The 24,951-nt window shown below is 36.4% G+C and overlaps 1 protein-coding gene across 1 annotated transcript in view; it reads left to right on the top strand.

Moving 5' to 3' along the window:
* Positions 1 to 20,233, top strand: part of LOC106053130 (nucleolar protein dao-5-like) — a 38,889-nt gene extending 18,656 nt beyond the window's left edge. The window contains exons 3-11 of the mRNA XM_056008573.1: positions 4,134 to 4,323; positions 4,532 to 4,660; positions 5,442 to 7,120; positions 9,699 to 9,829; positions 10,856 to 12,166; positions 13,024 to 13,080; positions 13,644 to 13,808; positions 14,685 to 14,893; positions 15,277 to 20,233. Of these exons, the coding sequence (XP_055864548.1) occupies positions 4,134 to 4,323; positions 4,532 to 4,660; positions 5,442 to 7,120; positions 9,699 to 9,829; positions 10,856 to 12,166; positions 13,024 to 13,080; positions 13,644 to 13,808; positions 14,685 to 14,893; positions 15,277 to 15,381 (3,976 nt within the window). The 3' untranslated portion in view covers positions 15,382 to 20,233. The remainder of the gene's footprint in view (positions 1 to 4,133; positions 4,324 to 4,531; positions 4,661 to 5,441; positions 7,121 to 9,698; positions 9,830 to 10,855; positions 12,167 to 13,023; positions 13,081 to 13,643; positions 13,809 to 14,684; positions 14,894 to 15,276) is intronic.
* Positions 20,234 to 24,951: the final 4,718 nt, after the last annotated feature.

The raw sequence follows: 24,951 nt of genomic DNA, 5'->3' as shown, positions 1-24,951 counted from the left end.
TAGACTTCAAACATTTGTGATCATCTAGGAGTGTAGAAGCAGAAAGCTTTTTTGACCCCAAATCATTTTATATTTCAAAAAATCTATTTAACTGCGCCGGCTGTGATTTCTCAAAGTATGCGGAGGTGTGTCTAGTAGCATGAGGATAGGTTTGTGCTCCACCAGTTATATTTCAGTGTCATCGATCTAGATGAAAAGATGAAACTGTACATGATACTCTGGAAAAAAAAGCCAAGCTATATTATATGAAACCCACTATGAATACCTAAAAGCTGGCAACCGCTGAGCTACGGATGCAGATCAACATTCCAATGGTTGTTGTCATAACATTGAATGGATTTCACCTCTTAGACTTTTATCTAGGTGTCGAAATCGGCCCTGACATTACTATACAATCCAGACCAGACAATAGACTCCATAACATGGGAAATTCTTTACTGATTCATTTGTAAAGGTCCCTTTATAGATTCATCCGAGTATGTTTCACACAAACGCGAATGGCGTAGGACAGTGTTTCCCAACAACTTGCGGCCCAGCTGAAAGCATTAACATGTCGAATAAGCATCTTCTCTTTCAGTACTCGGCGCAATTGTCGTAGAAGTTTACGGTTGTCGCTGCTACATTACTTTTTCTAACCAACTGGCGTCATCCACAATAGTTGCATGCTGCTCCTTTTTCAAGTTTCTTTACGTGCATTTCTGAATCAATTCGTCAATGGCAGAAAATACTTCAAGAGCACTGACATTCTGTCCCTCAATCAGCAGAACTTCTGCATTTGTTTGATAGGCAAAAGTACATTTAACGGCTGCGAATTTATTCGCGTCTAGAATCTAGGAGCTACCAATTGAAAATGACATACTGTTTGGCTTAATCCACATGTGCGACAGAACAACATTTCTAGCGTTACACTCTACCGTGATTGTGGATTTTTCTTGCCCTCTTTCTAAACGGGAACTCTGCCTGTAGGTCCCTATGAACTTGGATGTTCGTTTTGTCTGCGACATTTCATACCCTGGCATTGAACAGAAGGGAACGCCAGGCGAAGGAATACTGACTGCAGGAAACATGCGGAACGACAAGAAGTCGAAAGAAAACGTGCTGATGTCAGTTTCTGAGAAGTCTGGACGCTGCAAAGTAAAAGCACAACTCAGGAGCCTGCAAAGTAAAAGCACAACTCAGGAGCCTGCAAAGTAAAAGCACAACTCAGGAGCCTGCGAAGTAAAAGCACAACTCAGGAGCCTGCGAAGTAAAAGCACAACTCAGGAGCCTGCAAAGTAAAAGCACAACTCAGGAGCCTGCAAAGTAAAAGCACAACTCAGGAGCCTGCAAAGTAAAAGCACAACTCAGGAGCCTGCAAAGTAAAAGCACAACTCAGGAGCCTGCGAAGCAGCGAATATGACATAAGGATGAGAAGAAAACGCAGCGGTACTTTGAAGTTATTAGTCAAAAGATTAAGAAAGATTTTAAAATAAAAGCGTGACATTGATCAACCTTTTTTTTATGAAAGCGGGACATTAGCCGACCCACCTGGACATTTTGGGAATGTCACCCCTAAGTCGGGACGTCTGGTCACCTTAGTACGGAGAATTCCAGCTACCCGTCGCCTCAGCGTGGCGCCTCCATGGAAACGTCTAGTAGTGGAACTAGATAGGCTTAGTACGAGTAGCGCTTCCCTGCGTGAGTTTTTTTTTTTTTTCTCTCACTCGGGGTTGGGATGGAAAAAACGCCCGGAACCCAGTCCAAAAAGTCCGCCACGCCGTTCCACACAGGGGGCCGTCATCAGGACCCGTGACTGGAGTGGCGGTCCCTACACTGAACATTAACGGTTACAGTATAGGAATATGAGACAAGTTCCCGAATGGTGAGTACTGCTCTCGGCCACTTGTAGCGAGTGGACCCAGGACCGGGGGCGGTGAGCTGTGTACGTGGTACGGTCCGACTTGCCCCGTCAGTCACTATGGCCGCTACCACTGGAAGCCCTCAAACAGGACAGGGGTGAAGAGCCCCATGTCCAGGCCTGGTTGTTGGATAAAAATCTTTCAATCAACGAGAAAATGGTGCCTTCGGCGCCGATTCCCTAGCCTACTGGACTTTTTAGAAGAAGAAGGTCACCTTAGTATGTAATTGTGTGTGTATGTTGGCCTCCTTCAGCAGTAGGACACTAACTCTTTTGCTCGTGTGACACTTGAATACTATTCTGTCTTAACTTCTCACTATCTGCAATACTATGTGGTACTAGTTACTGTCACAGGTACAGTAAAGGTTACTTTGACACAATGCTTTTGTCTGTAAGAGCTTGATGTGTTCTATGCTAAAAAGGCAAGACGTTGACACCAAAGACTTGTGTCATAGTTTATGGGCAACTCTTCCTTAATGTGTTGATACTCGAGCGACAAGACAAAACAAAATGTCTTCAATCACCCCTCCCCCAACACACACACACACACATTTATATTTTCCTCCAATCTAAGAGTATAAACAGAACAGTTGAATCACAGCAAAACGTTGTAGCAGGGGGTTGCAATGGTCCTAGTCGGCTTTTTTTTTTTTTGGACATGTTGGGCGCCCCCCCCCCCTTTTTTTTTTTTTTTTAGTTTCTCATTCGGGTGATTCGACATACTACTGGGGCGGGAGCGTAGACGATTATTTTTTTCAAGGGACGCTTAGCATTGTAATCCTGCATCCATATATCATCATTGATGAAATCCAAGGCTATTATGAAGTAGTGCCAATCAACTGAAAAAGAAGACATTTCAATATGTTTGTGCCAACGCTTTTCTCCTAGTATTTCTTACCTCAGGGCGGTCGAATTTCAGCTGGCAGTCGTACCATTGTTCCTTTGACATCTTTTGGGTAAACGAAACAAACCTGCTAGGAGACATCTTTCTGAATACGAGAATTTACATTGTTTTTGTATACCTGAAACGAATCAGAGATAGGAGAGGGGAGTTTAAATAGATACAGTGATACAAAGATAAAGTTAGCATGTATCAAATATTTAGGTGGCTGAAAGAGAAAGTTTTAAATACCTGCAGTTGGACTTCATCTCTTAATATTTGCAGATATTATTTTTTTTATTTTTTGTTTAGTTTTTGCTGTTTGCTGTCGTATACAATTCTTTAATGTGGGTCTCTTATGGAGATATTGTTATTTATTATCTAGTATTACTGAGGAATAATCACTCATTTCTTATGTCCCCTTTTCTTCATCTCTGTGGACTCTAGTAGCTTGACATAGTGTGTGGGCGTTTAAACCAAGAAAATATGAACAAAAAGAAAACACTGTTGTAAGGATCAAATCACAGTGAGGAGTTAGAGATAAGGCATTCAAATATCATTTTAATACCCATCTGCTTTTAGCAACTCAAAGTTGGAGATAAGACACTGTTGAATAATTCTGATTCACTTGAAGACATTTCCTTGTGGTCTGTTCACCAAAGTTATTCCTCTTTCCATAAATATGTTTTTTCTCTCAATGTCTCCGGTTCAAGTATTTGTATTCCTGTCTTAAGTAGTTCAAAGCTTAGTATTTGACAGTATGTAATTATAATTAGTTTACGTTTTTATCTTTAATTTTTTTTTTCTTTGTTTTTTTTGCTGATACAGATCTGTAGGTTTTATTGTGTGTAACTGAAGGGCTCTGTGTCTCTTGAAGATCTTTAGATTGTTTGTATCTGAAGACCACTGTCTCTTCAAGATCTCAAGGGTTTATTATTTGAATCTGAAGACCTCTGTGCCTCTTGAAGATGGTCAGAAGACGTTTCTCTTCAAGATCTGACCTCTCTTTTCAAGATCTTTAGGTTATATTGTTTGTATCTGATGGCCTCTGTGTCTTTGCAAGATTTGTAGATTTTATTTATATTTAAGACTAAGACTGCTTTATTGATCCTTATTGGAGATTTATTGTTATTACAAGGACACTTTTTCTGGAAATAAAAAACAACAAAAACATTCACATGAATAGAGTGGACTCCTCTGTGTCTTTTTTTATATATATATATATATATATATATATATTAATATCTGAAGACCTCTGTGTCTCTTCAATATATTGATCATAGGTTTCCTTTTTTTAAAAAAAAAACATTTGATGCCCAAATTGTGAATATTCTTTCTAAATTTAAATTATTTTAGGTTAAAGGAGGATGGTGAGGTGACAGTCGGGCGCGGTCCAGCAGCAAATTACTTTGTGGACTCAGCCATCACTCTGAGGTTGATTTCTCGCATACATGCGTCCATCATTGGTCAGACACATGCTAATGGCATCCCCAAGTTTACCATAATCAACACTGGTCTAAACGGGACATACATAAATGATGTGAAGGTAGGCCTTGTCCTTCTGTTTTGTGCTAGCCTTGTCTTGGTTTGAATTCTATACAATAAAATGCTTTTACCAAGAACAACTCTAACACCTTTGAAAAAACAAAATTAGCCTTCTTTAGCATTTTTTTTCTGTACAAAAAATTTAGATGGCATGAATTATTTAAGAGGTTTGATAATAAACACTTAAGTGGAACATTCTTTGTCTCCAGATGGGTTACCATTCAGAGAACAAAAAAGTTTTACATGAGGGAGACAAAGTAACATTTGGTCACCCAGGATGTGCATCCATCCAGCCAGGCACCTTGGCACCACAACAGGATTCAGAGTTTCAGTTCATTGTAAGTAATTACAGATTTTTTTTTTCATATAACCATTGAATTTTGAAAGTGTGAATATGTATCTGTCACCTCTATATTTTATGTGAGTGACATTAGGTTCATTTTTGTTAATGTACGTAGGCATTTCTTCATCAGGATTAATGTGACCTTTTGAGTACAGGTTCTGCTTCACATACAGTTAGTTTACACTAAAATGAGTAAGAGGTCTCATTGTGTAGGAGATATACATAAATAAGTTTATTACTATAAGATAATCCATCATTGCCACATAATTTGAATCAATTTGATACAAAAGTTGTCAATCCATGAAATTAAATACACAAGTACCATGTAACATAACTTCACTTTATTCTGGACTACTGACTGAATATCAACTTGACTAATGACTGACTGCTTTCCTTATCGAATGACTCAATCACAACTGAATGCCCCTATTGTGAGGTTCAGAATTATTCACTTCAGAATGATTTACTTGGTGACAGTATCTTAACAAAGTATCTGCTTAGTTTATAATAAGCTTATTTATATTATATTATTTTAATTTTGTTTACACAGATATGACGTAGCATAAAGTAGACCACTATCATATTAATCCCTAACAATATATTTCAACTTTGTAGAAAGTCATCTAATTTAGTTGAAATAAAAGCAAAATGATTAAAATGTATAACCTTTATTAACATTAAAATATGGATAATTCATGTAAAACTTCCATTGCTTTCTTCTGTTCTACCAAAAAAAAAAGGTTTACAATGCATTAATAGTTTATTTTCCTTTACAGTTTGAATATGTTCCTGCACAGAAACCTTTGGCCCTTGAAGAGAACAACTTACAGAAAAAAACAGTCATTTCATGCCACAACCTTCTCTCTCAAAAAAACATTCATGAGAATACTGTAGATGACATCCAACTGGGTCTACCAGACAGCACAGACAAGCTTGCTGTTCCAAATGGTAATCTGGGGACTCGGCTGGCGGACTCTCCCCAAAGCAATGCATCCACTTCTGAAAAAGAAAATGATGTGGCATGTGCTGGAATTCGAGATTCTAAAATGATCACTGGGGAATCCTTTGAAAACCGCTGTACAGTTTTACCTTCAAAGGATCTCAATTCTTGGAATTGTCAAACAACTTTACAAGAAAGACATGTGAAAGAAGATTTTCAATCTGTAAGCAAGTGTTTACTTTCTGGTAGGAAAGTATCCCATTCGTCACCCCTTCGTTCTTCATTGACAGTGCCTTCTAATAACTCTGACCTTTATAAACCTCAGATTGCATCACTCTCCTCACAGGGTAAGGACAGCTTGATGAACTCCCATGAGCGTGTCTTGAAACAGACCTCTGTGGACTCATCTGACCTGGAGTTAACTGACACTTTTTCCACGTCTTTCTGCAAAAATGGAGGCAGTATCCAGGTGAATAGTACCACTATTGTCCTTCGGGATGAGTGTGAGGATGAAGATGATGACAGCAGCAATGCTTATTCTTCATCTTCAGAGGATGAAGATATTCAGTTTCTTGGAGCCACTGCAGCCAATGGCACTGTGGCAAATAACAATTTCGAACTATCTCCCATTCCACGAGATGCTGTTTTGCTGAAGGATAAATATGGAAAGAAGTCAACGGGTAGTGTTTCGGATACATCTTTATCATCGCTTAGCACAGAAGATAAATCATCTTTGTCAGATAGCACGTCCACCCCAAAAAAAAGAGCATCGTTGGAGAGCTCTGAGAATGATTCATCTTCAGACTCCAGTTCCAATTCCAAATGTTCTAAATCTGACTTTAAAGACAAAACTGGCATAATAGAATCTGGAAAGTCAAATGATGCTGTTTCAAAATCTCAGACATCACCTGTTGTAGGCCAAAAAGATCATCGAGTAATAAGCCCTTGTTTCTTGAAAAATACTTCAAACACCAGCATTGAGTCCAAAGACAATAGTGTGGAGCTCTCCAAAAAGTGTCCATCTTGCACTGATGGTGAATCCTCCAGCTCTTCTGACAAAATGTCAGATATTTGCTCAGATTCCTCAATTTCTCCACCTGAATTGTCACCACAGGTTCCATTAGGTCCTTGTCAATCATCTCGCTCATCCATATCACCCACTTCACACTCTGAATCTGATTCTGACTCCAGCTACTCTGACACAGCATCAAGGGTGCAATCCACTGACTCCAGTGTAGAGGGCAGTGCCAAACATTCTCTCACCTCTGGCAGCTCGGCCAAATCAGACATTGTCAAGTCCAGAAGAAAGACTTTCCTGAAGGATGTTGTGCCGCATATGTACACCAGTTCAGATGAAGATGAAGTCTTTGCCAAGAATAGAACGAAGGAAATAGTGAAGAAAATCTATTCCCCACACAAGAAGAAAAAGACTAAGGATAAGATGAACTCTAAAAACAACCATGACATTTCTAGAGTTGGGGAAACACTTTCTGCTAACACTGTAGATCACAACAGGTAAGGGATTAAAATTATGCAGCTTGTTGAAATTTCCCTACTTTTTTAATTGTTATAAATTCTGACATATTTTGATGTTTACAATATTTTGTTACTTCTTGTCTCCTTACACTTGATCAAATAGTTCTATTTCTAATTTTGCAACAAAAACTGAGATGTTTTTCAATCAGAAATTGCTATTCACCACCTAAGTTTCCAGATATTAGAAGTATAGAAATAGTGAATTCAGAAGTCTGAATACAGAATGCAGGCATCTGTTCGATTAGGGTCTATTTGGATTGAATGATCATCTTTCAATCAATACTAAAAGGTCTAGTAGGATTGAAACTGTTTTTTTTATCTGACTTGGAATCACTTAGCCATTAGGACTCATTATAAATATAATTTGATAGTATTGTAACATTTCTCGCTATCCAGGCTCTCTGCAAACTGTACCACATGACACAACCAATTCAAAGAACTTGACAACTCAGGGCTCCAAAGTAACATAACACTTTAATGTCTACTTGTATAACAGAAAGCACTAAATTTAGTTATAAGTACACATTATTTGAAAACCATTTGCATAAATTATAAATGTATTAATAAAATCTACAGAAAAATTGCCTCCCTTATAGGTATACTAAAGTATCCCCTATTTTTTCTTTTACTTTTAATAGTGATTAGTTTTAAAAATGGTTTATTTTTATGAAAAAAAGTGCTTGCATATAATATTTTATATATATTTAATTAAAAAATTAATCATTTTGCTTTCAGAATTTAAGAAAAAAGTAGCTGTTGCACCAGAACTTTGCAAGATCTAAAATATCATGATTATGGATTTTGAATAACTTTTCTAGCTTTTGCGATCAAACAGAATGTCGGACACAAAACTATTAACAGCTATTCTCCTTTTCTGGGGCCACTAAAAAAATGCTTTTTTTTCCCAAACATAAGGCTAAAATATTAACCAACCAAAACAAACACACACAATTTATAGATGTAATTCACCTATTGAAAATTAAAAGTTGTTTCTATATATAGCTACATAAGTAGATCATGGTAGTAAGACGTCCTGTAGTTATTGACTTGAAAGAGCTTTTAATCTCCTGAGGCTACTTTTGCAATTTTTTTCTTTTCTTTGTCCTGTGTTTAATAATAATTGTATGACATCACAACCTTTTGTCCTCTTTCAAGGCTCACAAATTACTTTTCATTCACAGAGATGATATCGGCTTGATTATTTTTGAAAAATAGTGATAATATTCCAGTAAAGCCTGTTGAACTTTTCTTGTTAGAGATAACCCAGACCTATGGACTTACTTTTTGTACTTCTCCCTCCCAAACTCTGCTTTTGTATTTCTGAACTTAACTTGCTGACGTGCTGTTTTGTGATTCTATTTCATTCATAGTAATCATCACATTTTTATATACCAAAGTAAAATAATATCTGCTGGTTAAATAGCTGTCAGCCTTGAAACAATGCACTGTCAACAATGACAAAACGACTAATGACTCCAATATCTTGCCTCATTTTTCTTATTATTAGAGATTTTCATTAATGCTGGAAAAAACATAAATAGCTAGCTATTAGGTTATCTGTTGTACAAAATAAAGGCACTGTGTTGATAACCTATGTTTTTTATTTCAAAGTATATAGGATTGTTTGTGTGCTTTATTTAACACTGCAGAGTCTAATTTGTAGCTTTTATTTAGTTGGCAAAATTGAATTTCAACAGAGCGTCCTTGACATTGTTTAGTTTATCTGGAAAATCTCCAATAGTCTCCATTGTTTAGTTTATCTGGAAAATCTCCAATAGTCTCCATTGTTTAGTTTATCTGGAAAATCTCCAATAGTCTCCATTGTTTAGTTTATCTGGAAAATCTCCAATAGTCTCCATTGTTTAGTTTATCTGGAATATCTCCAATAGTTTCTCCACTGGACATTTCTAGATGATTAATTTATTTTTGACTTGGAATATTTTTTTTATACTGTTCCACACATTATGAAAAAATATGACTTCAAGATAGTTTAAATTTGTTTTTCTAAATATATAGATAATAAAAAAAATTCATTTCATTATCTCTTCATTGCAATCCTAATTACTTCTCCATAGGTATCATCTTTATTATAAGATTTAAGTATACATAATAATTATTTAAAAATGGCAGTTGATGTAAGATAATCTTATCTCATAGTGACTTTTATAGCTTCTTATGGTCTTCTAAAAATATCCCCTTTTAATTTTAAAACTAATATTAACACACATAAACCATTTTTAAAAACAAGATGACTATATGGCAGTGTAAATTCAACAGTTTGTATGGAACAATTGAACAGTCCAACAAAGTTACTGATGAAATAAGAAATGTTCTCATATTACTTGTACAAATCTGTCCATGATAATAATGGTCTCACATTTTGGTAATTTCAAGCACACTTTTGTGAAAGAACTTTAGCTTTGACATTGTATGTATCATATTGTGTGATTACAGCTGACCCACAAAGGCTGTCACCTTGTTTTTATTTCTTTATTTTTTTTAATCAGTTGGCTAATGACGTGTTTGTCTCAATTTTTTTTTCAATTTGTGTTGTCAGTGAACAAAATGTGGTTGCACCTTTTTCACCTGCGCTGACATCTCTATCATCCTCCTCCTCAACATCATCTATTTCATCCAAGAAGACTGACCAGACTAACCATGAAAAAGAACGGGTAGCCAACCATTATGGTGAGTTGTTTTTGTTTGTTTTTTATTATTCAAGCATTTTATTGAACTTTCCAAGTTCCTTTTTTATTTATGTTCACATGAAACTAATATCCCCTAACTAGAAATATTGTTAAGATAAGAAAATAACTATTCTATTATTCATACCCATGCCAGGTTATTAAGGAGCATTATTTAAAGCCACAACTACTAATAAATATGCTCATATGTTAGTTCTGCATCAGACAGTCCAATGCAATTTTTAACAGAAAAAAAAAGTCACTCATTTTTTCTTACAGACTATGCTAAGTATGTGTGTGTAAATGGGTTACACTTTTAGAATATATGTTTATTTTTTTCCTGTACGGTGGCTTGCTTAGAAAATATATTTGTGAACTTAAAGCATCTCAGCCCATTTCCAGAGAGAGTCCAAAATATATATTGACAGTTTGGTGTTGCAGCTCAAATTTAAGCTTATTATACTTATTGTACTCACAAATATATATTTATTAGCCATAGATTTCAGATGGTTACTTTTATGATTTGTAATTACTTTAAAAAAGATTTGTTTTAAAGTTTTTTTAATGTAACTTCATGTCATAGGATGCACAAGACTTGTATGCATTATTTAAAGTATAATTTAAAATATGGGCTTGGTGGTTTAATTGAATTTCCTGAATGAGCTTGCTTAAGTCTTCATCTAGCCAGCTTTAGTTTGCTTTTAGCTACTGAGTTGTAGTATCTTTTGCTATTGCTTAGCTCCACTCTTTAAAATTATACTCTTTATAAATTTTTTATTTTATGTGTGTGTATGTTAATTATTAAAAAAGACAAAAAACATACTCAACAGTACAATTAAACAGAGATTACTAATCTTAGAAAAAACGTTTTCTTTACTATTTATTTATTTTTCTCATATATGTACCCATGTTTAAAGATATGTATTTAAACTAGTCACCACCACCATTTTCTGATGAAGCTTTATATTTTGTCTCTCATTTGTATTTCATCTCTTTGTAGAAACTTCATCTGGATATTAATTTATTGCAGGTGCACCTGTTTCATCTTCTGTATTATACAGCTCAGAAAAGGAAAGCTTGTCTACAACTATTTTGACATCTCTTCCCAAGCTGGACCCACTTTTGGACCCTGATTTTTATCCACACAAATTATTTTCTGCCAGGCAGCCACCCACTCTTATCCCTTCCACCATCCCTACCCCCAAAAAGAATACAGGTCTCGTAAAAAGAACTGAACCCATTCTTTTAAAATCATTGCCATTGGAAGAAATGTCTAAAGATACAAGCAGCTTTAGTGACAGATTAAAAAACTTTGCCAGTAAATCTTCTAGTTCCTCCCCATCCTCGCTTGGCACAGGCTCTCAGCACTCACCAACACACAGTCTGTCCTCCAAAACTAAATCAAAATTATCACCACAGAGATCATCAGTTCCCTCCAAATCTTCTTCAAAGTCTCAGTCAGTCAAAAATTCAAAGATGGACATTCTGGGAAAAGTTCCAACTCTAAAAAAGACATGTTCCAATGACATGCATCCAAGCAACAAAATGTCAGCCACAACTCTCTCCCAAACTGCTAAGTTAGCAGATGTAGACGGTGGGTTGTCTAGAGTGTCAAACTCTAAAACTGACCTATCTTTAGAGGCCCAACTTAAAAAACATAAGAACCCAAGTTTGAAAGAGTCATCAACACCAGAAAAATCCAATGGTAAACTACCTAATCAAAATAGGTCGCCATTGGTTAAAAAATCCCTTCCCTCTCAAGCCAAAAATCCACAGAAAGACTTAATAGGTTCATCTGTAAAATCCTCTACACAAGTTAGAGAAAAAATCACAGATGATTCACAGCAAAAGGCTCCAACATCTAAATCTGCTGACTCTAATCTATCAAAAAAGCTAACTAAAAATTCAGAGCCTCTTTCCACTGTTAAATCAGGCTCAGTGCAAAAATCCTCTCCTGCAACCAAAGCTATCACTGATGTCAAAGTAACCTCAAAGTCAAAAGAAGATTCACTTCAGGACAAATCTTCAAAAGTCCCTTTATCAAAAACACCTCAGGGCAAGACTGCCTTATCTTCACCATCAGTATCCAGTGCCACATCTGCTACTAGTACAACCACAGACTCTCAAAAACAATCCTCTTCTCAAGCCAAAAATACTGTTAGCAAACATAAAATCTGTACCTTGGATGATTCAGCCTTCATGAAAGACTTGGAGAACTCTGTGACCATCAAAAAATTATTGACACGCAGCAAAGCTCCATCTAAAACAGCTGGTAAAAGTCAGACTAAAAATGCTGCTGCTAAAAATACAAAATCTTCAATGCAAAATAACAAGGAGAAGGGTGAGTGAATATTTTTAGAATAACATGTACAAGAACTAGCTTTTGTCATTAGACTGACTTTTTGTTTAATTTTTTTGTCTTTCTTTTAAGTTTCCTAAAAGAATGTCTTAAAAGTTATTAATTTCTATACATTTCATTTGTTTATGTTCTTAATGTTCACTTTGGAAAACAATTTCTAAAAACTTATTTTGTGAAATAGAGATTTGGTCTCAAAACTGAGGCCATCAGTTGATATCATTAATTAAAGAGCTGTGGACACTTTGGTAATATTACTAAAATGGAATGATTTTAAAAAGTTACCTTTAACTTCTATGGAAGTTAGTGACCAGATCAAAATTGAGTCTTAAGTTGTGTAAAAAAAACATGTTAATTCAGGCAGTATGACCTTGTCACCCATCCTATTAGTGAAACAGATATAGGTGAAAGAAATAATTGGAGGACAAACTCAAGAAACAGTCAGGCACAACAAAGGGTGAAACATAAAGGTCAGCAGTTTTGACTGATCTACAGAGCACTTTTGTTCCTCCCAATGTCCAACAGTTTATGAGACTAATAAAGTAATAAAGTGAAGAATGTTTTGTGTTCATAAATCTTTTTAACACAGCTTAGTTCTATTCACAGCATTTATATATATATATATATATATTGATTTGATGCTATTTTTATTAAAATTTCTTTCTGTTCAAACAATGATCGATTAAAGATTAGGGAATGCTATGCTTCCTTACAAATGTGATTAGAGCTTGACATTAAGCCTTTTGATTACTTACAGTTTATTGAAATTCATTTTTTTAACCTGTATAATTATTCACATATTTTTTGTTAAAAAGTCTATTGGTTTATGTCCTCTTCTGTAGATGAAAAAGATATTGCTAAAAACAAGCAGAATCAAAATTTGATGAGGAAAAGAAAGTGTAAGCCTTTATTTATCTATTAATTTTGTTTTATTTACAATCATTAAAGGTATTTCCAGTAATGCTTAATTGGTTTGCCTTAAGTTTTGAAGTTGTAACTATGAAAAAAAACTGAATACTTATTCATAACAAATTGGATTTTGGACTACTGAGTACATGTGTACATGTCTAGTCCAGAGTATAAAATCCCAATGTCACAACCTTAACATTTGAAAAAAGTCTTTGTGTTGTCAGCGGAGTTGTAAACCATTTTGTCACCTTTTAACATATAATTAAAGTACATAAAATGAAATTCATTGTACAACTTTTCAATTACCAGGCATGTCAAATATATGTCCTGTGTACATAATTGCAGACTAACAACATATTGTGCAACAAATTTTCATTAATTAGTTGTATGTTGAGGAATGACCAGTGAACATTTAAAATTGTTAGTGGGTAACAACTAGTTTTTGTTTATTTGAAAAGAAGGCTGACCTATCTTAATTAATCTTTGATTTCTTTGATACTGGTAGTATTGAGCTGGTTTTTTTTATTTATTTGAATTTTTCTTTGCTTACCAGTGTCCAGTGATGATGATTCTATGGATGTCCCTAGACCCAGGCGGTCTGTCACCACAAAACCATCTTTACCGGACAAGGAATGGAGAGTTTTGGCAAGAAATGGATCTATTTCTTCTACAGGCTCATCAACCAAGGCAAAAAGAAAAAGAGCTCCTGCTAAGAAAAGTAACTATTTATAAGGATTTAAGTTCTCAATAAGTTTTTTGAATCAAATTAACTTTCTCTAAAATATGCAGTGTGTATTTTAAGTTTAAAAGTAAAAAGTTATTTAAGGAATCGCACTGGAAAAAAATAATTCTCATAATCCATTCAAAATTGAGTTGGTGAGATTTTGTAGTCTTCTCCATTTTTTCAAACTTTCTTTAGGGCCTTAAGCACTGTTGAGGGGGGGGGGGGGGGTGGATTGTGGATTTTTGTTGTTGAACTTGCTTGAGCTTCATATAAAAACTGTCAAGCTGTCTATATATCCTGAGTTCTATGATTTCACTTCAATTTTAAATGGTAATATATTTTTTTTTTTAGAGAATTAAAACAAAAATAAAAAATACTTAAAAAAAACAACAACAAAGCTTTTATTAAGTGTAATTAGTTTGATCCATTAAATTTTTTATAGATCTAGACTAACAATAACAAATCTGTGTGATTAGAAATATTTTTACCAATTGCGAAATGCTTACAAAAATAGAATGTATCATAGCTATCTATTGCTAGTTTTAAACTTTTAATTCTCCACAAAATATAAGGGGGACTTACTCAACTTATACAACCACATTTGTCAAGGACAATTTTTCCCTTGTTGGAAACTGGTACCAAACAAAATAATTAATTACCAATAATTATTAATTAATTATTTTTTTTTTTCAATTCTTATTTGGCCAGGTAAAAGAAATATTTGTGCAAAATTTCAACTTAATCTGAGAATGGGTGTGGGAGAAATAACATGTACGAAAATATTACCAGACAGACAGACATAGTGAGTTGATATAAGCTCTGTAAAAATTGAGCTTGATTTCAAGGTTTTGTGTCTTGTTTCTGAACTAGGTAAAGATGGTCAGAGTAAGAGGAAGCGAAGGAAGAAGATAGTTTCAGATACAACCTCAGAGGAAGAGTCAGACAATGAAAGCCAAGATGAGGAGGAGGAGGAGGAGGAAGAAGAGGAGAACTGGGATCTCCCTGACGGAGTCCAGTATTATGACAACCTTTGCAGTGCAGCCAAGTGTTTAAATCCTGTTGGAAATAAAGTGGACTGGGTAGGTATCCCTTTGTCTCAAGCACTTGGTACACTGATTGTTGGGAGATTTCAGTAGGTAGATATAGCATGAGTAGATAAAAGCAAAGTAAAAGCTTTAAATAAGCTTATTTATTTCATTTTGAATCAGTTGCATTCAGCTTTGAAGCAGACTTTTCAGCTGTGTTTGTATCCACAACTCAATTGAATCTATCCGTCATGATATTTAAGGATGTCTATGTGTCTGTTCACTATATAAACAAATTTAAGGTCAATAACTAATAGTGTTTTTGTATTCATAAAGTTAATTTGTTTTTCAAACAAATTTTTCTTAAAATATAATGTTAATAGTAAGATGTACTTGTGATAATTTCCATTAATGAAAATTTGTTTGGTCTTGAACAGGTACAGTGCGATCACTGTGAGCAGTGGTACCATGTGGTCTGTGTGGACTGCCCCATTGAGGTTATACAAAAGGAAAATGTCCAGTTTCACTGTGGCTTATGCTGAGACTTGTTCAGTTCCTCTGTTCCTTTCCTCACATTCTCTCCATGTAGTTGTATAACTACAATTATGGAACAAAGATACAGAAGTCAGATCAATGCATTCCTCGAAGAATTAAAAAGAGAATATTTTTTTGTAATTTCATCTTCAAATTTTTGGACTACAGTGGTTGAAATTATTATTCTATAATGTTACATACTTTTTTATTATCCAAAAATTATGACTGGTTTCTTAAATTGAAACTTGAATGGATTTAAGAAATAAATTTAAAAAACCCACCTTTTTTTTTAAAAAAAAAAAAAGTTTCTTCTGGTCTTTTCATCTACTGTGAAAAGAAAAATACTCATGCAAAGTAAATATTTAATGCATTTACAGACCCTACTTGGGAGGGCAGTTTTGATATTTTTCTTCTGCTTGATTAAGCATTTGCTGTGATGAACAATAGAGCTGTTGTAGTGGTGTGTTCAACATTACTCACTGTTGTAGTGGGGTGTTCAACATTACTTGCTTTTGTAGTGGGGTGTTCAACATTACTGGCTGTATATGATTCTTTAGATCTCGGTGATCTAATTTTTTAGTAACAATGACCAGTGATTTTATTGTATGACAGTTCTGCTGTAACCAATAAATGTACCCTACACACATTCCTTTTGAATGTTTTTGTTCATATATTTCATCTTGTTTGTGCACCAAATTTTAATTGACAAGTACCAGTGTTTTTAAAAGTCTTAAATATTCCAGATTGTTGACGATGCTGTTTAATTTTGTTTAAATATATGTAGATAAGTCTTTAATTTACCTGTATTTCCTTCTTTTTAATATCATTTACTCTCTCAAGTCAGCTTATAAAGTGTACACATTTTTTTGACAATATTTACAAAAAATATTAATGTAATCACAATTTATTTGTGTACATTCAAAGATTGTAGGCATTTGTGTACATTCAAAGATTGTAGGCAAATGTCACTGGAGCCACATCTGATTCTTTCTGGCTCTGGAAGTTCTTTTCCTGTAATAGCTTTTCATCTGTCTTTATTTTTTTAGCTAAAGGTTTATGGATCTATTTTAACTTTTACTTGAGCTGAGATGTCAAAATTTGTAACATTTTTTGGCCTACACCAATTGTGGTGTAAACATATTTCTCTTAAGAAATTGATTTAAGTGACTTCTATTTGTTGTGTTTTGTATACAAGATTGATTTATTGTAGTATTGTTGTCCAAATTATTCTGATTTTTCATCCCATAATACATGATATTAAAAATGTAACAGTAATATTTTAAATTTGCCAAAACTAGTTCTTAATATGATGGATATTAAGATTCTGTATTTTTGTCTGTATGATATTTTTTATATATAAAATTATTTTAGAATTCTTTTGATATTTTATGACAGTGCAAAGCTGTTTCTATTTATATCTTCTAATTTGAATGGCATATTTTATTTACAAATCAAAATAATGTAAAAAATATTGATTTATATATTACTGCAGCGGTTCTCAACCTTTATAGTTCTGATTACTATCCCACTATGCAGCAAACCCCCCCCCCCCCCCCCAAACTGTTAAATTATTTTGTTTATAGGCCTAAATAGCTGTGCTAATGTTATGAAATCATAATCCTAATGTATTCACGATGTTAGTAATTGAACCATCTCATTTGATTGTGAAATACCTGAATATTGTTGGACACATCTAATACATTACAAAGTCAACAGTCAAATGTTTTAAGCACTAGTTTTCACAAAAATGGCAGAACTAACTGTTTCTAATTACATTTTGTAATTCTTTTTCATAGCTAAAATTTGTCAAATCATAGATTGAGTGTCGATTACTTTTGTTGACTCATTTGTACCAAATGTTAAATACCAGACTGACATCCTAGAATACTAAACTCACCAACTGTACAGATGCCACAAATATTTTTCCAAGATAATTTATACTTTCCCATAAAAGAACCAACTTTGTCAAAAGAGAAACTGATTGTTAAAATCACCATGATTTATATACCTCAAGCAAATTGTTAATAATATTTATACTGCAACATTAAAATGTTTGAAATCATTCTGATTCATTTGTATACTAATGTGTATTTGACTCTCTCTTGGATCATAAATATACACAGGTTGAGAACCGCTGTCTTACTGTGTTAATCTGTCTCAAATATTTTATTGCAATTATCACAAAAGGCTTTTGACAAAATTATGATGTATTAAAGATTTTTAAAAATATATTTATATCAGCATAATAGTCAGTCTACTAAAAATGTATATATATACAAATAAGTTTTTTCAGCTGTTTGTTTTTTTTGGCAGTATTATAATCATTTTATCAGCTTCTCTTATTAGGAAGGAATATTTCACTGTTCTAGGTAAGAGCATAAGACATTTGGCTGAATCTCTTACGCTAGCTTTTTATCAGCTGGCCTTGAACATTTTTTACTGGTTGAAAAAGACCAATAATTACCTGAGATGCAATATCTTATAGTTAGACGGTTTCCGTAATGAGGTCTCATGTTTCTCCTAGAGTGAATGTGTAAGTACATTTTATGGAATGATCTTAACTGAAGCCAGATTGTTAATAGCTTTAATTGGCTGCATTACTTTTGAGCATTTAATCAACGGAGTCTTTGTTCATAGTTTTCATATTATTTGCATTTATTTGTATCAACTAGTCATCTCAGTTTGTTCATAGATTTGATATTAGAAGCATTTATTTTGTCAGTCAACTGAGTTTCTTTACAGCTTGAGTATAAGAATATGACGTTCAGCTTTTGGTTTTAATTGAAACCTTTTTGAACATGAATAAATAGTTGGTTTTGTTTGTTATAAATGTGTTTAGCCAGGGGGGGGGGGGGGTAGTCAGTCCTTAAGCTTATGAAATTTTCTACACTCACAAGTTTTCTGAAATTTAATTCATCAATTTTCTTGGTTAAAGTATAATTTTAAAATACAAATTTAATAGTAAATAAAAAGTACCCCTTTCAGACCTTGCAATCTATAGGGCAGATGATGTAAAGGTCATCTGTTTCTGTGGCCCACGGTTAATAAGGGTGTCATGTGGCCAGCACAGCGACCAACAGCCTCTACTTTTCCCATCTAATGTCAGGTACCCATTAGAGATGCTGGACTCAGAGGTGCTCAAAGATCCCAAAGTTAAAAATTCCAGGATTCGAACCCAGGACCTCGGTTTAGAAGCCAAGCACTTTTAAAACAAAGTTTTTATCAAAGTATTAATCAAAAGTGACCAAAGAATTTAGCCCACTACAGTTCACACAAAGTTATACAGGTACAACAAACAATATATATTCATTCAATCTTCTTCATGATATAAATATCTTGTGCTTTCTAGTGGATGAAGAGAATACGAATGGACGAGTGTCTCTGGTCCTCCTGAAAAGTTGTCATTGTGATTTTGTGAAGAAAAAGCTGTTTACATAGAGACAGTGTCTTTGTGTGCAATGTTTTGAAGTTTTGCTTCACTGTTATTGCTGGGTGACATATTTCAGGCATATCAACTTGAACAAAGATTTTGTTTGTGATTATTTAATCAATAGAGATTTGAAATGATCAAAGATTTTATTTTAAAAATGTCAAAATGATCTTTGTATTTATATTTTGTAACAATTTTGTGAAGATGACATATCCACTCTAAGCTTGTCATGTGCACAGGGCCAACACTCAATTTGTTTGATAGACTCATATGTTCAAATGTACTTAGTCTTGAAAATACATCTAAACATGACCTAAATATTTCATTCGTAAATAGCACAATACTGATTTATCAAAAAAAAAAAATGTTTATACATAATTATTTGAAAGTCTTGTCTCCTTTTTTTAAACCCAGAATTATTATAAAAAAATATTTTGGACCATAATATTTTAAAGTATTTTTATACAGCAAGGTGGCACATTTTTAGGAACACTAACCAAGTATTGTCTAATTAATTGTTGTCCAAATTTATACAAAATATAATTAGTGTTTCCTAGATTCTTTATTTTTCCTTTATGCTTTAGTTCTTCTGTTGTAGGATTTTATGAGATTCTAATTAGCTATGATGTAATTTTGTCTGATAATAAATTCTAATAAAAGGTCGATTTTCAAAAGTCCCTGTTAAAAACTAACACTACAAGTTTGCTTTTTGTTGACTTCTATTGTGTGACATCTTTTAAAAAGGCTTCAGCCTCAAGGCATTGTTTACATTAAAAACAAAATATGTTACAGTAGAAAACATGTGTCAATCAATACTCATGGATGCTTGGGGCTTCTATTTTACGTTTGTAATTATTGAGAAGTTACTAGATGATCACTACTGCCTTTCTAGTTTCTAGTTTAAACTTGACTAGGGAATAGAATTATTTTTAAATCATTTACATTTTCTATTTTACTTGTTCACATTGCTAGCATCTTCAGAAAACAAATACATCTGGTACTTTAATTTGTAGTGTTTAAAAAAAAAATCAATAGTGTCGCCCCCACCCTCCTCTTTTTTATAGTCATTATTGCCAATGTATTTACATATTATTTGTTGGTACAAGTGAACCAGTATTTGAATAGTCTCTCTATGTATATACACACACACTCGTGGTTGATGTGCTTGTGTTATGTAACTGCTTTACAGAAGGGTATTTGTGAGAAATCCAAATGTATTGTTCTAGTTCTTGTTCTACTTCATGAAAACGCCTCAAGTGCTTCAAAGCCTAATCTCCTTTTGCTAGGATGTGTCTTACTATTTGTGGTTCTACTGGTGACCAAATCCTTTGAGATTTTAAAACATTTTGTTTTATGCTACGAACGATAGCAAATCAGACAGTATGGAAAATGATCAATCTTTATTTTGTAAATAAAAGTTTTTGTTCTAATAGTGGTGTGATTTTTTTTTTTTTTTTTTTTTTTTTCTTTGTTTTTTTTTGTTTTTTTTTTTTCTTTGTTTTTTTAATTCAAATTAGGAAGTCAGTAAAACATGATGTAGGCTTTATTAAGCTTGAAACATAGAGTAACAATAATATAGTACATCAAAACATTCTCACGTCTTTTACACAAACATAAAATTATTAACGTCACCAATTTTATAAATTAAATGCATAACAAAATAAATCTCTAACACTTGTCTGTGTAGTTTGGTCTGGTTCTACTCTCTCTTACATTGTATCGAGTTTGACTCTCACATAGTGTTTCAGAGTCATGAGGGATTTCCAGATGTGTCCATGGAGGTAAGAGGATTTTGCAGATTCTCAAAAAAGTTCAAGGGTCTTCAGACTCAACCTTGGTTATTAGGGAGGCCAAATGTGAGACCGACTCTTCTTTCCCACTGCCCACCCGTAGAAGTGTTTCTTCTTTTTAAAAACACCGGGCCTTGGACAAGCTAGCTAAGTGGGGAGAGATTCATTACAAAAGATGACTGACGAATCGTAAACAGTTTCGTTGATAAGTGAGCATAATAAAGATTTGGTAGACTGTAGAGTCTGGTCCCAGCACCTGTGTCTCTATTGGGTGGTCCAAATCTTTTAGACCTAAACTAATAGCATTCCCGAACATTCCTTTCGACAGTTCCAGTAGTCCATGCTCTTAAGAATTGTAGTAGGTAGTTCTGCTTGCAACTATCCTTCCCCTCTCTCTGCTTCCGACAATTTCTCTGTGACTTTTAGTCAAATGAGTCTATTAGAGTCGTACTAATCATTATTTTCTTTTCTATTCCAACTGAAACTTATTAACTTGACATATCTATTGTACGATTGCAATGTCCTAGTAGTTGCGTTAAATATAAATAATATAAATGATTGTCAATAAGTTAACAACATTGGTAGTACAGAGCAGGAAGCACTGTACTCAGTTCTAACTACCCAAGGGTGATAAGGATAAAGATCTCCTTAAGTAGTTTTTGGGTCTTTTTTCTGAGCTTTAATGTTCAGAATATCATTGGAGTTCCTTGTTTATGAAACAATTGATGGATCAACATCTTTCTGTGATTTGTATATTCTAGTAATCTCCCTTTGGGGCGAAGCACTGGTTGTCTTATTTCTCTTTATGCTTAGCATTAATACTTCTCTTGGCGTTGTCTAAGTTTCTCCTTCATTTTTTTAAAGTTTGTAGTGGTGTGAGTTCCTTCGAAAAACAGAATTCCTTGTCGGTGTTGTAAGACTCCGACTTCCGGTAACAGTGTGCTACTGATGTACTGCCTCTTATAGAAGAGGATCGTAAGCACTTGCGAGTTCGTTTGTTGGGTGCACTGGGGCTGGGAGACTCATTAAGGTGACTTGGTTGTTGGGTGCACTAGCGGCGGGAGACTCATCAAGGTGACTTGGTTGTTGGGTGCACTAGCGGTGGGAGACTCATCAAGGTGACTTGGCTGTTGGGTGCACTAGCGGAGGGAGACTCATCAAGGTGACTTGGTTGTTGGGTGCACTAGAGGTGGGAGACTCATCAAGGTGATTTGGTTGTTGGGTGCACTATCGGCGGGAGACTCATCAAGGTGACTTGGTTGTTGGGTGCACTAAAGGTGGGAGACTCATCAAGGTGACTTGGCTGTTGGGTGCACTAGAGGTGGGAGACTCATCAAGGTGACTTGGCTGTTGGGTGCACTAGCGGAGGGAGACTCATCAAGGTGACTTGGCTGTTGGGTGCACTAGCGGAGGGAGACTCATCAAGGTGACTTGGCTGTTGGGTGCACTAGCGGAGGGAGACTCATCAAGGTGACTTGGTTGTTGGGTGCACTAGCGGAGGGAGACTCATCAAGGTGACTTGGCTGTTGGGTGCACTAGCGGTGGGAGACTCATCAAGGTGACTTGGCTGTTGGGTGCACCAGCGGTGGGAGACTCATCAAGGTGACTAGGCTGTTGGGTGCACCAGCGGAGGGAGACTCATCAAGGTGACTTGGCTGTTGGGTGCACTAGCGGAGGGAGACTCATCAAGGTGACTTGGCTGTTGGGTGCACTAGCGGAGGGAGACTCATCAAGGTGACTTGGCTGTTGGGTGCACTAGCGGAGGGAGACTCATCAAGGTGACTTGGTTGTTGGGTGCACTAGCGGTGGGAGACTCATCAAGGTGACTTGGCTGTTGGGTGCACTAGCGGAGGGAGACTCATCAAGGTGACTTGGCTGTTGGGTGCACTAGCGGAGGGAGACTCATCAAGGTGACTTGGCTGTTGGGTGCACTAGCGGAGTGAGACTCATCAAGGTGACTTGGCTGTTGGGTGCACTAGCGGAGGGAGACTCATCAAGGTGACTTGGCTGTTGGGTGCACTAGCGGAGGGAGACTCATCAAGGTGACTTGGCTGTTGGGTGCACTAGCGGAGGGAGACTCATCAAGGTTATTTGGTTGTTGGGTGCACTAGCGGAGGGAGACTCATCAAGGTGACTTGGTTGTTGGGTGCACTAGCGGTGGGAGACTCATCAAGGTGATTTGGCTGTTGGGTGCACTAGCGGTGGGAGACTCATCAAGGTGACTTGGCTGTTGGGTGCACCAGCGGAGGGAGACTCATCAAGGTGACTTGGCTGTTGGGTGCACTAGCGTAGGGAGACTCATCAAGGTGACTTGGTTGTTGGGTGCACTAGCGGTGGGAGACTCATCAAGGTGACTTGGCTGTTGGGTGCACTAGCGGAGGGAGACTCATCAAGGTGACTTGGCTGTTGGGTGCACTAGCGGAGGGAGACTCATCAAGGTGACTTGGCTGTTGGGTGCACTAGCGGAGGGAGACTCATCAAGGTGACTTGGCTGTTGGGTGCACTAGCGGAGGGAGACTCATCAAGGTGACTTGGCTGTTGGGTGCACTAGCGGAGGGAGACTCATCAAGGTGATTTGGTTGTTGGGTGCACTAGTGGAGGGAGACTCATCAAGGTGACTTGGCTGTTGGGTGCACTAGCGGAGGGAGACTCATCAAGGTGATTTGGCTGTTGGGTGCACTAGCGGAGGGAGACTCATCAAGGTGATTTGGCTGTTGGGTGCACTAGCGGAGGGAGACTCATCAAGGTGACTTGGTTGTTGGGTGCACTAGCGGAGGGAGACTCATCAAGGTGATTTGGTTGTTGGGTGCACTGGGGCTGGGAGACTCATCAAGGTGACTTGGTTGTTGGGTGCACTAGCGGAGGGAGACTCATCAAGGTGATTTGGTTGTTGGGTGCACTAGCGGCGGGAGACTCATCAAGGTGATTTGGTTGTTGGGTGCACTAGCGGAGGGAGACTCATCAAGGTGATTTGGCTGTTGGGTGCACTAGCGGAGGGAGACTCATCAAGGTGACTTGGCTGTTGGGTGCACTAGCGGAGGGAGACTCATCAAGGTGACTTGGTTGTTGGGTGCACTAGCGGAGGGAGACTCATCAAGGTGATTTGGTTGTTGGGTGCACTAGCGGCGGGAGACTCATCAAGGTGATTTGGTTGTTGGGTGCACTAGCGGAGGGAGACTCATCAAGGTGACTTGGCTGTTGGGTGCACTAACGGAGGGAGACTCATCAAGGTGACTTGGTTGTTGGGTGCACTAGCGGAGGGAGACTCATCAAGGTGATTTGGTTGTTGGGTGCACTGGGGCTGGGAGACTCATCAAGGTGACTTGGTTGTTGGGTGCACTAGCGGAGGGAGACTCATCAAGGTGATTTGGTTGTTGGGTGCACTAGCGGAGGGAGACTCATCAAGGTGACTTGGCTGTTGGGTGCACTAGCGGAGGGAGACTCATCAAGGTGACTTGGTTGTTGGGTGCACTAGCGGAGGGAGACTCATCAAGGTGATTTGGTTGTTGGGTGCACTAGCGGAGGGAGACTCATCAAGGTGATTTGGTTGTTGGGTGCACTAGCGGAGGGAGACTCATCAAGGTGACTTGGTTGTTGAGTGCACTAGCGGAGGGAGACTCATCAAGGTTATTTGGTTGTTGGGTGCACTAGCGGAGGGAGACTCATCAAGGTGATTTGGTTGTTGGGTGCACTAGAGGAGGGAGACTCATCAAGGTGACTTGGTTGTTGGGTGCACTAGCGGAGGGAGACTCATCAAGGTGACTTGGTTGTTGGGTGCACTAGCGGTGGGAGACTCATCAAGGTGACTTGGTTGTTGGGTGCACTAGCGGTGGGAGACTCATCAAGGTGACTTGGTTGTTGAAAGTGTCTCAACTTTCCCGGCGCAGAATGCTAGATGCAGATTGTATGGGTAGAGCCACGTAGACTGTATTATTCAGAGGGGGAAAGCGTGTTCAGAGCGTAGCCGTAGTGCTGTTTTTTTTTTCCCTAGTGAATGTCTTCTATTTTCTATACATTTACTTTCTTTGTAATTTTTGGGTCAAATCTTCTGTTTTAGTCATTTCACAGTTATATGCTAAAGAAAAAGCACATCTATCTCCTTATATACATTTACATATTTTTCTTTATATAAAATATAACGAGGTGATTGTTCAGTGATCTATGATGGATCGTCAGTATCTTCACTGTGATTTTTTAAAAATTCAACCATAATATGTCAGTCAAGTTATCTAATGGTACAAGGGATTGATGTTCTGAGTGAATTCGTTCATTGACGGATTTATTAAATTGAGTTTGTAGGGAAAAGAAAATATATTTTGATTTTTTTTTTTCAGTATTTTAAAATAGATGCACCTGAT

This window comes from Biomphalaria glabrata, chromosome 13 (genome assembly GCF_947242115.1).
Source record: "Biomphalaria glabrata chromosome 13, xgBioGlab47.1, whole genome shotgun sequence".
In the NCBI taxonomy this organism is placed as follows: domain Eukaryota; kingdom Metazoa; phylum Mollusca; class Gastropoda; family Planorbidae; genus Biomphalaria; species Biomphalaria glabrata.
The sequence above is the reverse complement of the archived record's forward strand: the minus strand, read 5'-3'. Positions and strand labels throughout refer to the sequence as shown.